The sequence below is a fragment of the Mus caroli genome, chromosome 7 (genome assembly GCF_900094665.2).
Source record: "Mus caroli chromosome 7, CAROLI_EIJ_v1.1, whole genome shotgun sequence".
Taxonomy (NCBI): domain Eukaryota; kingdom Metazoa; phylum Chordata; class Mammalia; order Rodentia; family Muridae; genus Mus; species Mus caroli.
Genome location: NC_034576.1, coordinates 45,616,933 through 45,633,772, shown reverse-complemented (window position 1 = coordinate 45,633,772; position 16,840 = coordinate 45,616,933). Strand labels below are relative to the sequence as shown.

At 47.6% G+C, this 16,840-nt stretch overlaps 2 protein-coding genes and 1 pseudogene across 2 annotated transcripts in view; 2 read left to right on the top strand and 1 right to left on the bottom strand.

The window, feature by feature from the left end:
* Positions 1–16,840, bottom strand: part of Klk15 (kallikrein related peptidase 15) — a 642,438-nt gene that overhangs the window by 203,321 nt on the left and 422,277 nt on the right. The gene's annotated exons all lie outside the window — the stretch shown is intronic.
* Positions 7,118–7,956, top strand: LOC110298267 (kallikrein 1-related peptidase b11-like). Its single transcript, XM_021167403.1, has 3 exons — positions 7,118–7,253; positions 7,343–7,479; positions 7,855–7,956. The coding sequence occupies exons 1-3, from the start codon at positions 7,118–7,120 to the stop codon at positions 7,954–7,956; spliced, it is 375 nt and encodes a 124-aa protein (XP_021023062.1).
* On the top strand, positions 11,450–15,698 carry LOC110298261 (annotated as a pseudogene).

The following is a 16,840-nucleotide window of genomic DNA, read 5'->3' as shown; positions in this document are numbered from 1 at the left end:
TTTTCCCTCTCCCTCTCCGTCTCCCTCTCCCCTCTCCCCTCTCCCCTCACAACAGCTACATCATAAACCCACACCTGCTCCCCCTTCTATGCCCTACACAGCACCAGGTCCCTCACTGTCCTTGCTGCCAGGACAGTCCACTGTCCACTCCCACTTTCCAGGACTTTCTCCTCTTTCTTAGACACCTCACCATATCTAGGCTTCTCCAGTCTTTCTAAGGAAATTAACTTCTTACTGAACTTAGGTCCTTGAATTTCCCTACAGTTCATTGTTTTTCCTAGATCCTTATACCTCAACCCCCAAGTCAAAGGATTGCCTAAATCCCACACTAGAGCCTTAGGCTGTCCACCAGCTGCCACCCTTCAGCTGTGTTTGCCACATGATGACAACTGCTCCCCCATCTTCCCAAGAAGCTCAGTTTCTACCAAAACTTCCTCTTCTCACATTGGCTTGTCAGGTCAGATGGGTTCCCCCTCCCTTACTGGTGTGGAGAGTATGCCCATGTCACTTCTCACTGACTTTTTGGTTTAGTCTCATTTTTGGAGAAAGGGTCAGATGGCAGACGCTAGACTTGGACAACAAGTATCTTCATCAATCACTCACAACATTGGCAGGGTATCTCATTGAATGGAGATTTCTGCTTAGGCTAAGATGACTGTTCTACAAAACTCAAGGGAATCCTCCTGTTTCCACCTACCCAGCTCTGGGGTTACAGGCACACAGCATCACACCTGACTTTTTCCCTGTGTTCTGGAGGGTTCAGCTCAGGGCCTAATGCTTGCATGGCCAATTCTGTAGGAACCAAGCTATCTCATGCCCAGCTCTTGGGAATAAGTTCTGAGTTAATATCTCGTGATGTAGCCCAGGCTTGTATTCAGTCCATGGCAATCCCTCTGCCTCAGCCTGCTCTGTACTGAGGTTACAGAGAAGTGCGGGTGTGCATGGCTTGCAACGATTTACTCTGTTTCCAAATGTCGTGCTTTGGCCTCCTCTTTACTCTCATGCCTAGCTCTCTGAGCCAGAGGCTCCTGTCTCCTCTCTCCAGAGCCCCATTGAATAGCTCTAGTTCCCACTCTGTTCAGGAATCCCCAAAGAACCCAATGCCTAACCCTACTACATCACATCAGCTGGGTCTCTCTGCCTCAAAGTGGCCTGAGTTGCTCTAAGTATGTTTCCACTTCTGTCCAGAGTTTTTAATTCCTTTTCCACTCCTGTCCAGAGGCTGCCTCCAAGAGAACCCTGAGCCTCTCCAATACCCAGATGATTTCCCACCTCTACAGGAAATAGAGCCTTTTCCCCACAGACTCCCAGAATTTTCTTCTCTCACTGCTTGTCCCATCTCAAACTCCTTTCTTAGGGAACCCCACCCCTCTTAGATGTCATCCCCACCACAGACCCTAAAATTAGCCCACACCCTAGCCTTGACACTGCTGCTTTTATCTAGAAATTCCTCAATCTCTTCATCCCACTGCCATTTCATGCCCAATCCAAGAAACCCCAAATCAACCCAAGCTCCCTTTCCTGGATTTATTTATTCATTCAAATCTAATTTTCTGACACCTCACCTTCCACAATTCCCAAAACCCAGCCAAGACCATGACATCTTCTTAAACCTTGGAAATTCTAAATTCCATATCAGAGATTATCATTCTCATTGTACTAAGAATAAACTAGAATTCTCTCTCTCTCTCTCTCTCTCTCTCTCTCTCTCTCTCTCTCTCTCTCTCTCTCTCTCTATGTACCTCTCTGTCTCTTTCTGTCTCTCTCTATGTACCTCTCTGTGTCTCTCTCTGTCTCTCTCTGTCTCTCTCTGTCTCTCTCTCTCTGTCTCTGTCAGTGTCTCTCACACTGTCTCTGTCTCTCTCTGTCTCTCTCTCTGTCTCNTCTCTCTCTCTCTCTCTCTCTCTCTCTCTCTCTCTCTCTCTCTCTCTCTCCCCATTGCTGTCCCTTAACATAAAACTATGAAGTGACCTGACACTATACCCAACTCCTGATTTAAGAGTTATTTCTGGGTCGAAACCCCTCTCTCCTGCGTGAGATAAGTTTCTACCTGGAGCTCCGCCATTAAACTACCTCATGCTTTTTTTACATCAAGATGGTCATCTGTTCGTGATGCTCAGGTGCACGCTGAACAGGAATTGAGTGGGGGTTTCCCCACTAGGTTCTTTCATTTGGAGGTCCTACTGAGATCTGCGTGACACCCAGGAACCCCGAAAGACCCCTTGGAGGTACCTTTGTTTGTGTGCGTCTTACATGTTGTCTGTTGTCTAAGTGTGGCACCACTGAATTTGTGTCTTCGTTTGTGAATTTGTGTCTTGGTTTTAGGGTTATGAGATTGTGGGTTTAAGTCCCACCTCGTGCCTTGGTTTTAGGGTTCTCTGTTGCTGTCTTGTTTTTGTGTTGCTGTCTTGTTTTTGTTTGTGGTTTTCGTCATGGGACAGACTGTGTGTGTGGTGCCGACTGTGGACTTGGACTGACGTTAGGACAGAATTTGTCAGTGATAGTTAAGAAAAACAACTCTGGATGCACGTCCCTGGCTGCACGCTGACGTAGGGCTAGACTGAGAACTTCAGGCTTCAGTGGCAGTGGCACTGGCCGAGGTGAGGCACCACATGGGAAACTGTGGCCCAGGGAGGAACACCAATATGGAGGTTTCCCCGGGATGCCCACCCCACCACCACCACACATTTCACAGCCTGTGGGACGGGCAAGAAAAGAAAGAGGGGTGAGGTCCGCTGGGCCCCCGCTCCAGCCCCTCCTGGCTTCCTAGGGCAGACTAGAGTCGCTGCCTCCACCACCTCCCCCCCCCCCCCAGTTGGCCCAGTGCAGCCAGCTGTGAGAGCTGTCTTCCCTTTCCCTGCCCCACGTGTTTTCTCTTCTAGGGCAACCCTGCCCTAAGCTGCTAACCAACGAGGGAGAAGACATCTGTCACTTTAAACTTCTGTCTCAGGTAAGGAGCACCTATGAGTCTAATCACCAGGCTCTGACAAATGGGTATAGAGGTCTAGAAAAAGGTGAGCTTAGACTGTAAGGAAGAGCAAAACTTCAGCAGACTCAGGAGAGATAGATACGAGTGAAAATAGAGATGAAAGAGATTAGAGAGGTCCGAGATGAGAGAGATACACCGAATGACAAATATTTAGAGTAGAACCAGTAAGAGGCAGAGAAGGCATATTATGAGAGAAGAGAGAGGAGAGAGAGAGAGAGGAGAGAGGAGAGAGGAGAGAGGCAGAAGAAAGAGAAAACAGGAGGGATCGTAGACAAGAAAGAAAGTTGACTAGAATCTTGTCCACAGTGGTAGGAGAGAAAGAAAAGACAAGATCTAGACAGGAAACCTGAGCAACAGAAGACTGAGCCTCAGCTACAAAGGCTCAGCTGTGTCAGACTGAAGTTACTTATTTGGGATACACCCTTCGAGATGGAAAGCAGTGGCTAAAGAAAGCCAGAAAAAAGATTGTAACTCAGATCCCCACCCCAACTACACCAAAGCAAGTAAGAGAATTCTTGGGTTCCGCTGGCTTCTACAGACTCTAGATACCTGGGTTGGCGACCTTAGCTGCCCTGTTGTACCCCCTAACCAAGGAAGGGGAGGTGTTTGTGTAGACCCCAGACCACCAGAAAGCCTTTATAAAGAGATTAAAAAGGCCCTACTGATGGCCAGCCTTTGCCTGACCTAACCAAGCCTTTCGCTCTTTATGTGAAAGAGAGATCACTGGTCACCAGAGGAGTCCTTACTCAAACTTTGGGACTTTGAAAAAGGCCAGTGGCTTACCTATCCAAGAAGTTAGACCCTGTTGCCAGCGGGTGGTTTCTTGCCTGAAAGCTATTGCTGCCATAGCTCTGCTTGTCAAGGATGCTAATAACCTCACTCTGGGACAGCAAATAACTGTAGTGGCATCCCACACTCTTGAAAGCATTATCTGAAAGCCCCCTGACTGATAGATGACGACCAACGCTCCTGTGACACATTATCAGAGCTTTTTTGTTGACTGAACGAGTGACCTTCGCTCCACCTGCTGTGCTCAATCTCGATACCCTACTGCCCTACTCATCACTGCACTGACATTCTGGCAGAAGAAACTGGTACTTGAAATGATCTGAAGGATCAGATCAGCTTTGGCCTGAGAGTTTGAGCTGGTACACCTATAGCAGTAGCCTCGCGGTTGAAGGTAAGCAGAAGGCAGGGACAGTGGTGGACAGAAAGCAAGTGATCTAGGCCAGCAGCCTCCCTGAAGGGATGTCAGCCCAAAAAGTTGAACTTTTGACTTTGATACAAAGAGGGCTGTTGACATCTGCAGAGAAGGACCTAAGATGCTGTGGCTAAAGGAAATCAGATGGCAAATCAAACCACCAAACAGGTGGCCCAAAGAGCAATNATCCTGGCAGTCAAGGAGCCTAAAGATTATTATGATGTCAGAGAGACCAGCTTTAGATACACCCCTGAGCACTATCAAGTTATGGACATTATTTGACCCACCTGGGGGCCAAGAAATTAAAAGGTGTGGTTAGGTCCTTTGACTACTATGTTACAGGACTCTCTGACTTGGCAGAAGAAATAGTCAAAGCTGCAAGGCCTGTGCTATGACGAGGTAGAATTTACAGAAATTAAGCCAACTTGATATGACAACAAGTACTTATTAGTGTTTATAGACACCTTTTCAAGGTGGATAGAAGCTTTTCCTACCAGGACTGAGACGGGCAATGTGATAGCCAAGAAGATCCTAAAAGAAATCTTCCCGAGCTAATGGACCTGCCTTTGTTGCCCAGGTAAATCAGGGACTGGCCAAGATATTAGAGATTGATTAGAAGTTACATTGTGCATACAAGCTCCAAAGCTCAGAACAGGTAGAAAAGATGAATAGAATTCTAAAAGAAACTGATGCAGACTTGGTGCTCCTTCCCCATGCCCATCACTGTCTTAAATGATGTGTCTAAACCTACATGTTGTTGTAATAATAATCTGTAAGCTAAGTTAAAAGGCTTGCAGGTGGTGCAGAAAGAAGGCTGGTCACAATTGGCTACAGCGAACAAGCCTGGTACCCCAAAAGACATCTCACCAGTTCCAGCCAGAGATCTGATCCACGTACACCTACATCATGCCCAGACCCTCAAGCCTCACTAGAAGGGTCCCTGCCTAGTTCTGTTTAATATCCCTTCTTATTCTGCTTTTGTTCTTAAAGAAAAAGTATGATTTCTATTCTCCACATACTTCTGAAATTCTAAGATTAGAATTACTTAGTAGAAGAAGAGGGGAATGAAAGGAAATAAAACTTGAGAACTGTGATTTATGTAATTTATGTCAAATAGCCCAAAGAGTTGTTTGTGAGCTTTGAAACCTGGGGCTGAGAACATAGCAGAACAGTCCAGGACACGCCCAGGCAGGCCTGTCATTAAGACATTCCTGAGGCTGCTTAGCCATAAAGATAATGACGTGCCGGACTGGTCCAGCACCTCCCTATCTCCTGCCCTTCTGACATAAGTTAAATGTTAACAGTCCGTTGATGTTTAAATGGACCAATCATGTGAAACCGCACCAATTCCTCCCCCAGCCCCACCCCTTTTCTATAAAAGCCCCTAGCTTCCAAGCCTCGGGGTCGAAACCACTGTCTCCTGCATGAGATAAGTTTCAACCCAGAGCTCTGCCATTAAACTACCTCATGCTTTTACATTAAAAAAAGGAGAGTTATTTCTGTCGCCACAGCATATATCTCCCTATCCAGTATCAGCCATATATTGGTCCCTACCCCAGATCTAGTGGCCATGTCCACAGATCCCAACCCTGCTTAGCTATGTCCCCCAATGGTACACCTCCCTACATGTGCCAAATCTGCCTTCCCTGATTGTCCCTGTTGCAGATGCTACACCTCCTGTACAGTCTCCAGTGGTTGGAGGATATAACTGTGAGAAGAATTCCCAACCCTGGCAGGTTGCTGTGTACAACTACAAGAAACACATATGTGGGGGAGTCCTGTTGGACCTCAACTGGGTTCTCACAGCTGCCTACTGCTATGTCCAGTGAGGAAGGGTGGACACAGGAAAGCAGGGTGGCAGTCACAGATCATAACTCCAAAACAGGCTGGGGTACTGAGGGACAGGGGGCGGAACTGGCTGAAAGTCTATCCATGATTTCCTGGGTCTCTCTTTCCTCGTGCATACAGGTTTGTGTTCAGGGTCCTGTTTCTTTTCTTTTCTTTTTTTCTGTCTTATTGTCTGTCTATCTAATGTCTGTATTCAAATCTTACTGTTTCCATGGCCATCTGTCATTGTGTGTGTCCCCTCGGGACTCTCCTTACCCTGTCTGTGTCTGGGTATTATGTGTTCTCTTTGATCACTACTGTTCATAGTGGGGACCAGGCCAGAAGGGTCCCTCCAGATAGAATGTGCTGTCTCTGACAATAGGCTGTGAGAGAAGTCCTCACTCCACTTAGAGCAGCTCTGCCTTTAGGACCTTCTGTCCACTCTAGGACACACAGAGAATGGCTGGTCAGAACTGGAGCAGGGTGAGGTAACTGAGTACAGAGAGAGATGGATACTGTGGGATGAGTGGTGAGATGTCAGATCTTGGGCTGCAGGCCAAGCCTTACCTACTGTGAAAGTTCAGCCCTGTCGTAGCTGAACCTGAGCACCTCTCAGGCTTACCCTTCCTCCCTGCCCCCTCCCTCCCTTGCCTTCTCTTCCTGTTTCTGTCCCTTCTACCTCTCTGCCTATGTATGTATGTATGTATGTATGTATGTATGTATGTATGTATATTTATGTATGTATGTGCCTTTCTGTTTCTCTGTTTTTCTCTATATGTTTTGTGTGTGTGTGTGTGTGTGTGTATCTTTCTGTCTCTGTGTGTTTCTGTCCCTGACTCTCTCTTCCTTCCTCCCTCCCTCCTCCCCCACCACTTCCTATTTACTCTACCGAATCTCCCCATTGACTCCTCTCACTTGCTCCATCTACTTCCATGCCCACCATACAGTTTGAGGGTTGAGTGGGCAAAAACAACCTATTCCAAGATGAACCCTCTGCTCAGCACTGATTGGTCAGCAAAAGCTTCCCTCACCCTGGCTTCAAAATGAGTCTCATGATACACGAAAAACTACATCCCAAGGATGACTTCAGCAATGACCTGATGCTGCTCTGTTTCAGCAAGCCTGCTGCCATCACAGATGCTGTGAAGCCCATCAATCTGCCCACTGAGGAACCCAAGCTCTGTAGCACATGCCTAGCCTCAGGCTTGGGCAGCATTACACCCACAAAATATGAGGGTGTTACAAGCAACACAGCTGGGTGTGGGGGAAGGGCAGAGAAAACTGGACTGGGCACTTCTCACCACCCAATTTCCCCTGATCCACAGTACAAAAACCAGATGATCTGTACAGTGTGTCCAACAAGCTCCTGCCTATTGAGGACTGTGTCAAAAACCACAATCAGAAGGTGACAGATGCCATGTTGTGGGCAGGAGAGTTGGGTGGAGGCAAAGACACTTCCAAGGTGAAACAGACCCTCCCTACAGTGAGGTGAAGCACTGAAAGAGAGAAGTGAGGTTCTTGGTTCCCACTTCAACACCCTGATGAGGCAGGCTCTTTTCATCCTTCCCTATGGGAGGGATGTGCCCTGGGAGAGGAGTATCCTGTAGCTGATATGATTTCTCCTCTTAGACTTGTCATAGGGGATGGTCCTGTGAGCCTCTCACCACAACACAAAGTCCTCATAAGATCTGGGCTCCCAAGAGCTGGATTCCCTCACCTATTGAACAGAACTGCCTCTTAGAATCTCTGGATTCCTCCCCTGGGAGTCAGTTCTAGGTTGTCTACTAGAATTCAACTTCCAGGCCCTACCTTACTTTTGTCCTTATCTTTCTTTCAGGGTGACTCAGGAGGCCCACTGATCTGTGATGGTGTTCTCCAAGGTACTACATTAAATGACCCTGAACCATGTGTTCCTAGGCATCTACACAAAACTTATTAAGTTCACCTCCTGAATAAAAGATACTATGACAAAAAAAAAATGCCCAAATACCACATTGTCCCATGTTTTCAAAAAAAAAAAAAAAAAAACCCACCATGAAGCAAATGAGTAAAAAGTCTGACATTCTCTGTCCTACTGGAGTGCTGTACACAACCTAGGTTCCCTCAGCTGAGGTCAGGATTTGCAAAGTAGATTAGCAAGGGACACATGTATATGTTCTCTTGACTAAGGGGATGCAGTTGAAACAAACGTAAACAAGAAGCTCAGACCAACTCAAGGATGCCACTTGAGTCTCCTCTGGCAAGGAAAATGTTCATATCACAGAAGAAAAGGCTACAGAGATCAGAATGATAGACTACATCTAGGCCTGATCCTATACTGGAAACAGAAGAGATGATGAACAGATAGACACTGCAAATTCAGACTGCCTACCTGGGTTTCTTTAGTTGGGCTAGAGTGTTATGTTAATAAAACCTTGACTCACTGGAGAAGTGTCTGTCCCCAGAAGGGCAGGGATTGCCTCAAAGGCTAGACTGCAGTGTCTCCACCAGGTGTCACTGGAGGGGATTTCTTTGGTAGGGGTGGAGCAAAGGATGAAGAGTGACTTAGAACAATGTCCTTTGGGCAGAGAATCACACATCTTGGAAATAGGGCCATTATGCTGCTGCTGCTGCTGCTGCTGCTGCTGCTGCTGCTGCTGCTGCTGCTGCTGCTGCTGCTGCTGCTGCTGCTGCTCAGACCAGAAACCACTGTCTGTTTAGAGGGACATAGTCACAGCTAGAAGTATCAGAGAACTTCTGGAGAAGGGCCATGCAGGACAGAAGGCTAGATAGAACTGGAAATCTAGCCACAACTCTGGGTAGGAGGAAGCTCTGTGGTTGAGTGGAGGATCCCAAGTAACCATGGTCCTTGACAACACTTACCAATGGCAATGATAAGGAAACTGAAGATGAAGTCTATCTTGTTCAGTCAGCAGCAGACTGGTTGAAAGGAGAGGAACATGGTATGCAGGAGGAAGATGCATAGTGCCAGGGCCAGAAATATGAAGCCCTTGCTCATGTGAATGTAAACTGGGGAAGAAATTTAGAAAGAGAACTACAGGACTTAGTCATTCCAACCTCTCTCCCTCTCTAACTCTCTCCCTCTCTCCCTCTCTAACTCTCTCCCTCTCTCCCTCTCTCCCTCTCTCCCTCTCTCCCTCTCTCCCTCTCTCCCTCTCTCCCTCTCTCTCCCTCTCTCCCCCTCTCCGTCCCCCCTCTCTCTCCCTAGATCTCTCTCTCTTTCCTCTCACAGCATGAGGAGGTCAACCTCGGTACTCCAGCAGCTGGGGAGGAGTGACTTTTCAAATCCTGGATGAGCAGTTTAGAGACACATAGATCTTATCTATCTCCAAATAGAAGGTAAAGGCAGTCAAGGGGTCCTGGTGCTGTGTCTTAGTTGGCAGAATATTTGTCTAGCTGTGAGCATCCTGCATTTCATCCTCAGCACTGTGCTGAGCTGAGTCTGCAGCACATGCCTGTGATCCCTGCACTTGGGAGGAGGATCAGAAAATCATGGTTGTCCACAGATAAACATTGAGTTCGAGGCCAGCCTGGGCTACATAGACCTGTCACAAACAAATCAGAGGAAGGGAATATAGCTTTCTAGAGTCCATCTCACAATAAGGGGCAGGACATGGTTCAGAGGTGCAGCACCTGCATAGAGTCCCCCAATGAGTTTCTTCTGGGTTTGTGGCTCAGTAGCAGAGACTCTGTGGAGTGTTTGTGTAAGGCACTGTGTTCTGACCTCAGCAACCCAATCCTCTCCCCCCCCCAAAAAAATAGATATAAAGGAAGAAACATCACCTATGCTCATCTTAACAAAATCATTACCTAGAAATTCTAAAATGACTTTATTGCCACTCATAAAGTGTCCAACCAAAAATGATGTCCCCACTGTGAGCCCAAACCTAGACCCCCCAAAAAGACTCCTGGGAGAGTGGCAGTATCCCACCCCCACAGTCACCTCTAGAACACAATGGAAGGAACCCCCAGTCTGTATATTCACTGGCCAGTGATTTGTCCCACATTGGCACATTTATGACCCCTGCAGTCAATACAGAGGCAGAAGAATCCAGTGTATGCACGGTGCATATAGGTGATCGCACATCCATTACACTGAACACCAAGAAAGTTTCCAGGAAGATGAACATGAGGGACCAGCCACGTAGGACTAAATTTCAGTCCTCCTCCCAGGAACAGAGCAGGTCAGCTGTGGAGGAAAAAAATTCTGGGAACCTGGATCTTTTCTCCCCTCTCTCTCAATGCATACAAACCTTCATCTTCTTCCTCATTTACATATCCCCCTCATCTACAACAAGTTCCCTGTGGAGGCTGTTTGAAGCACATCTCCAGAACCACTTCATCTCTTTCCATTCTCATGCACTGGACTCTTCTGGTGCAGTACACCTATCTCAAACTCCAGCATGATTATGCATGCTTGAAGACATACATTAATCAAGTGCATGGATGTACTCACAAGTGGATGGATGCGTGCTTCCTTTCTTCTCTGTTAGAGCAAAAAACAGTGTAGTTTTCAGAAGAACTTGGGCACAGAGGCCCAGGACTCACAGGAGAACTAGGTGGCCAATTGATCACCAGCTCTTCACCTACCCTGGATTAGGCCTAGCCTGGTCTTCTTGGAGCTTACAGGGCACACATGAATACATCCAGGTCAAATATGCTAACTGCCATGACAGCTGAAATAGTCTAGAGGCTCAAAGAGAGGGAATGGGTTTGAAACCTGCAACAGTAAGTAGGTGTCAAAGGCTGGGTATTTCCCCTTCTGTGTACCAGAACCCATGCTGAATTCTTGATGTTTTAATGTTTGAGAATTGCTGGTACTGAAGATTTGCACCACTATACCCAGCTCCCAAACTTTTCATAGGAACAATAAAATCAGTGACCCAGAGTTCCAAGTCCAGAAACGCAAGCATTTTGACATTTTCAAAAACAGGATTTGTATCTACAGGGAACTTGGAGTTGTCTCGGCTGTCACTGGTGAAAAATTTTGTTCTAACTGCTACTTTCTTGGGATAATCTTGGACATGATGTCCAGGAACTTCCTTAGAACTGTGGGTTGGGAGTCACTTGCTCCTCCATCCTCCTTTAATACCAACTCACCATTGCCCCTAACCTTGCCATCTGGCTAAGGTCCCCAGAACTCCAACAGCTCCAGGAACAACAGGCACTGCCCAACCCAATCTCATCCCTGGGAAGATATCCAGGGAGACCTAGGGCCTACTGTACAGCTGGTGCAACGAGTTCCTCCCATTCCACAGTCAGGAGGGTGCAAGCAGGGAGTCCACCTCGGTCAGCAAGGGCAGGGCTTAGTCAGCATCTGGGTGGCAACAGGACAGGGGAGGGGCTGTGGGGAGACTGAGGGTATTTAAAATCTCCTGAGGAGCCTCAACAGGTGCAAGTTCACTGCCTGCAGCTCCTGGACACCTGTTACCATGTGGTTCCTGATCCTGTTCCTTTCCCTGTCCCTAGAAGGGATTGGTGAGCTGAGGGAAAGGGAGGGGTCACAGCCCTGACTCTCCTGCTGCCTTTGGCCCTGGCCATCCCTTTTCCCTCTCAGATCACCCCAGCTACATTATGAAGCAACACCTGCTCCTCCTTCTCTGCCCTGCACACTGCCAGGTCCCTCACAGTCCTTGCTCACAGAACAGGCCCCTGTCCACTCCCACTTTGCAGAACTTTCACTTCTTCCTTAGATACCTGACCATCTCTGGCCTTCTCCAGTCTTTCTAAGGAACCCAACATCTTACAAATCTTAGGACCTCAAATGTCCTTCATGTTCATTGATTTTCCTAGAGCCTCATAGCCCAACCCCTTAATCAGAAATTGCCTAAATCTCACACTAGCGCCACTAGCTGTCCAGCAACTGCCAGCCTTCAGCTGTGTTCTCCACATCCTGACAATTGCTCTCCCATCTTCTCTAGATGTGCAGTTTCTATCAAAATATTCACTTCACAAACTGGCTTGTAAGGTCAGATGGGTTCCCCCTCCCTTTCTTGTGTCAAGAGAATGCTAGTGTTACGTCTCACTGGCTTTTAGGTTTAGTATGGTTTTTGGAAGAGAAATCAGGTGGCAGACTTCAGATGTAGAGAACAAATATCTTCATTAATCACTCACAACATTGGCAGCATCTCTCACTGAATGGAGAGTTCCACTTAGGCTATGATGGCTGTGCAGCAAGCCTCAGGGAAATCCTCCTGTTTCTACCTCCCCAGCTCTGGTGTAACAGGCACACAGCATCACACCTGATATTTTACCTGTGTTCTGGAGGATTCAGGTCAGATCCTAACACTTACATGGCCAATCCTGTAGCAAACAAGCCATCTCCTCCCCAGGTCTTGGGAATAAGTTCTGAGTTAGTGTCTCATGATGTAGCCCAGGCTTGTCGTCAGTCCATGGCAATCCCTCTGCCTCAGCCTGCTGTGTACTGAGGTTACAGAGAAGTGCAGCTATGCATGCTAAATTTTCCTCTGTTTCCAAATGCTGTGCCTTGGCCTGCACTTTGCCATCATGCCTCCCTCCCTGTCTACTGGCTCCTGTCTTATCTCATCAGAGCCCCATTGCACAGCTCTAGTTCCCACTCTGTGAAGGACACCCCAACAACCCCAATACTTAACACTAGTATCTCACATCAGCTGTGTCCTCCAATCTGCCTCACAGTGGCCTGACTTGATCTAACTGTGTTTCCACATCTGTCCAGAGGCTGTGTCCAAGAGAACCCTGAACCTCTCAAATACCAAAATCATTTGGTCCACCTCCACAGGAAGAAGAGCCTGTCTGTCAGAGACCCCTAGAATTTCCTTCTCTCACTGCTTGTTCTGTCTCAAACTTCTTTCTTAGGGAGCCCCACACCTCTTAGATGTCATCTCCACCTAAAATAGAGAACCTAAATGAACCCACACCCTAGCCTTGACCCTGCTCCTATTACCTGGAAATTCCTCAATCTCTCCATCCCAGCTGCCTCTTCATGCCCAATCCAAGAAACCCAAAATCAACCCCAAGCTCTCTTTCCTGGATTAATTTATTCATTCATATCTAATTTTTTGAAACCTCACCTTTCCAGAATTCCCAAAACCCAACCAAGGCTGTGATTTCTTTATAAACCTTGGAGACTCTAAATTTCATATAAGATATCATTCTAATTGGACTAAGAATAAACTGGAAAGCTCTCTCTCCCTCCCTCTCTCTCTCTCTCTCTCTCTCTCTCTCTCTCTCTCTCTCTCTCTCNCTCCCTCTCTCTCTCTCTCTCTCTCTCTCTCTCTCTCTCTCTCTCTCTCTCTCACACACACACACACACACACACACACACACACACACACACACAATCTGTCTGTCTGTCTGTCTTGCTTGCTTTCCTACCATACCTTAACCCAAAACTATAAAATGACCTTACACTATACCCTATTCCTGATTCAAGAGTTATTTCTGTACCCACATCATACATCTCCCTATCCAGGACCAGCCATATATTGGTCCCTACCCCAGATCCCCTGACCATGTCCCACCAATGGTAGACATCCCTACATGTGCCAACTCTCCCCCTCCCCCATTGCTCCTGTTGCAGATGCTGCACCTTCTGTCCAGTCTCTGGTGGTTGGAGGATTTAACTGTGAGAAGAATTCCCAACCCTGGCAGGTGGCTGTGTACTAAAACAAGGAACACATTTGTGGGGGAGTCCTGTTGGACCGCACCTGGGTCCTCACAGCTTCCCACTGCTATGTCGAGTGAGTAAGGATGGAGACAGAAAAGCAGATTAGCAGCCAAAGAACATGACACCAGGCCAGGCTGGGGTACTGAAGGACAGTGGGGTGGGACTGGCTGAAAATCTACCCATGACCTCCTGGGTCTCTCTTTCCTCCTGCATCTTGGTTCCTGTTCAGAGTCCTGTTTCTTTGTTTTCTGCCTTATTGTCTGTCTGTCTCCTGTGTGTATTCACATCTTACTGTCTCCGTGGCCATCTGTCACTGTGTATCCCTCCCTTGGGACTCTGCCCACACCTGTCTGGGTCTAGGTCTCATGTGTTCTCTTTTACCACTGCCGAAAATAGTAGGGACCAGGCCTACAGGGCCTCTCAGGATAGAACGCCCTGTTCCTGAGGGTAGGCTGTGAGAGATGTCCTCACTCTCCTCAGAGCAGCTCTGCCTTTTGACCTTCTCTACACTCTGAGGACTCACAGAGAAGGGCTGGTCAGAACTGGAGCTGGATGAGGTAACTGAGTACAGAGAGAGCTGGATGATAAAGGATGAGTCAAAAGAGTTCCGACCTTGGGCAGCAGGCCAGGCCTTACCTGCTGTAGAAGTTCACCTGAGCAGCTCTCAGGCCTGCCCATCCTCCCTGCCCCAACTTACCTTGTGTTCTGTTCCTGTCTTTATCTCTTTCTGTCTCTGACTCAATATGTATTTATGTATGTATGTATGTATGTATGTATGTATGTATGTGTTTGTGTATGTATGTGCCTTTCTGTTTCTGTTTGTTCTTCTATATCTGTTTCTTTGAGTGTGTGTGGGTGTGTGTATCTTTCTGTCTGTGTGTGTTTCTGACCCAAACTCTTATCTTCCTTCCTCCCGCCCTCCTCCCCGACCCCTTCCTATTTATTCTAACCAATCTTCTGATTGCCTCCTCTTACTTGCTCCATCTACTTCCCTGCCCCCCCCCAAGTGAATATGAGGTTTGAAACAGTTATTCCAAGAGGAACCCTCTGCTCAGCACCGATTGGTCAGCAAAAGCTTCCTTCAACCTGGCTTCAACATGAGCCTCCAGACACTCCAAGAGATACCTCCTGGGGCTGACTTCAGCAATGACCTGATGCTGCTGCACCTCAGCAGGCCTGCTGACATCACAGATGCTGTGAAGCCCATCGACCTGCCCACTGAGGAGCCCAAGCTGGGGAGCACATGCCTAGCCTCAGGCTGGGGCAGCATTACACCCACGAAATGTGAGTCTTCTCCAAGGATACAGCTTGGTGTGGGGGAGGGGCAGATAAAACTGGACTGGACCCTGCTCACCACCTACTTTCTTCCTGATTCAAAGACCAAATCCCAAATGATCTTCAGTGTGTGTTCATCAAGCTCCTGCCCAATGAGAACTGTGCCAAAATCTACCTACAGAAAGTCACAGATGTCATGCTGTGTGCAGGAGAGACGGGTGGAGGCAAAGACACTTGTGTGGTGAGACAGGCCCTTTCTGCAGTGAGGTGAAGGGCTGAAAGAGGGAACTGAGGTTCTTGGTTCCCACTTCAACACCCTGACTAGGCATTTTCTTTGCATCCTTCCCTATGGAAGGGATATGCCCTGGGAGGGGAGGATCTTGTAGCTGGTACTATTTCTTCACTGTGATTTGTCTTAGGGGACTGTCAAACCCACCACTCACCACAACCCAATGTTCCTGGAAGAGACTGGATTCCCTCACCTACTGATAGAGTTGCCTCTTAGAGTCCTTGTAAAAATCCCCTTGGGAGTCAGTTCCAGGTTGTCTAGTAGTATCCAACTGCCAATCCCTGCCTTACTCCTGTCACTGTCCTTCTTTCAGGGTGACTCAGGAGGCCCACTGATTTGTGATGGTGTTCTACAAGGAACCACATCAAATGGACCTGACCCATGCGGTAAACCTGGTGTACCAGCCATCTACATCAACCTTATTAAGTTCAACTCCTGGATAAAAGATACTGTGATTAAAAATGCCTGAGTGTCACATTGTCTATTTTCAATAAAACCCACCATGAAGCAAATGAGTTCAAGTCTCTGTCCTACTGGAGTGCAGTACCCAACGAAGTTTCCCCAGCTAAGGTCAGGACTTCCAAAGTAAATCAGCAAGGGACAGGTGTACATGTATTGTTGCTTAAGGACATGGGGTTGAGACAAATGCAGACAAAAGGCTCAGACCAATTCAGGAGATTCACTTGAGTCTCCTCTGGCAGAGAAAATGTTCAGATCACGGAGGATAAGACAAGAGAGATCAGAATGGGAGACTCCAGCTAGGCCTGACCCTATACTGGAAGCTGAAGAGATGATAAACAGTCAGACACTGCGAATTCAGACTGCCTACCTGAGTTCCTTGAGTTGGGCTGGAGTGTTATGTTAATAAAATGTATACTCGCTGGGGAAGAGTCTGTCCACAGAAGGGCAGAGACTGCCCCAAAGGCTAGGTAGGCTGCAGTGTCTCCACTCCCAGAGGTCATTAGAGGGGATTTCTTTGGTAGGTGAGGACCAATGGATGAAGAGTGACTTAGAAACATGTCCTGTGGGGCAGAGAATCACCCATCTTGGAAAAAGGGCCACAATGCTGCTGCTGCTGCTGTAGGACCACAAACCATGGTCTGTTTAGAGGGACTTAGCCACAGTTAAGAGTATCAGAGAACTTCTGGAGAAGGGCCAGAGAAGGACGAAAGGCTAGACAGAACTGGAAATCTAGGCACAACTCTGAGTAGGAGGAGGCTCTGGGGTTGAGTGAAGGATCCCCAGTCACCCTTGTCCCTGCCAAAACTTACAAATGCCAATGCTAATGAAACTGCAGATGAAGTCTATCTTGTTTAGTCAGCAGCAGAGTGGTCAAAAGGAAAGGAACATGGTATGCAGGAGGATGACACAGTGCCATGGCCAAAAATATGAAGCCGTTGACCATGTGAATATAAACTGGGAAGGAAAGGTAGGAAGTTAACTACAGTCATTAGGAATTCCAATCTCTCTCTCTCTCTCTCTCTCTCTCTCTCTCTCTCTCTCTCTCTCTCTCTCTCTCTCTCTCTCCTTCCTCTCACACCATGAGGAGACCAACCAATGTTCTCAAGCAGCTGGAGAGGAGTGTCTTTTTATGTTCTGCCTGAGCAGTTT

Bases quoted from the DNA above. Each gene is read 5' to 3' on its own strand.
- LOC110298267 (XM_021167403.1), top strand. From the start codon at position 7,118: ATGCTGCTCTGTTTCAGCAAGCCTGCTGCCATCACAGATGCTGTGAAG. The intron at 7,254-7,342 runs GTGTTACAAGCA...CCTGATCCACAG, and splicing joins TACACCCACAAAATATGAGG to TACAAAAACCAGATGATCTG. The intron at 7,480-7,854 runs GTGAAACAGACC...TCTTTCTTTCAG, and splicing joins GAGGCAAAGACACTTCCAAG to GGTGACTCAGGAGGCCCACT.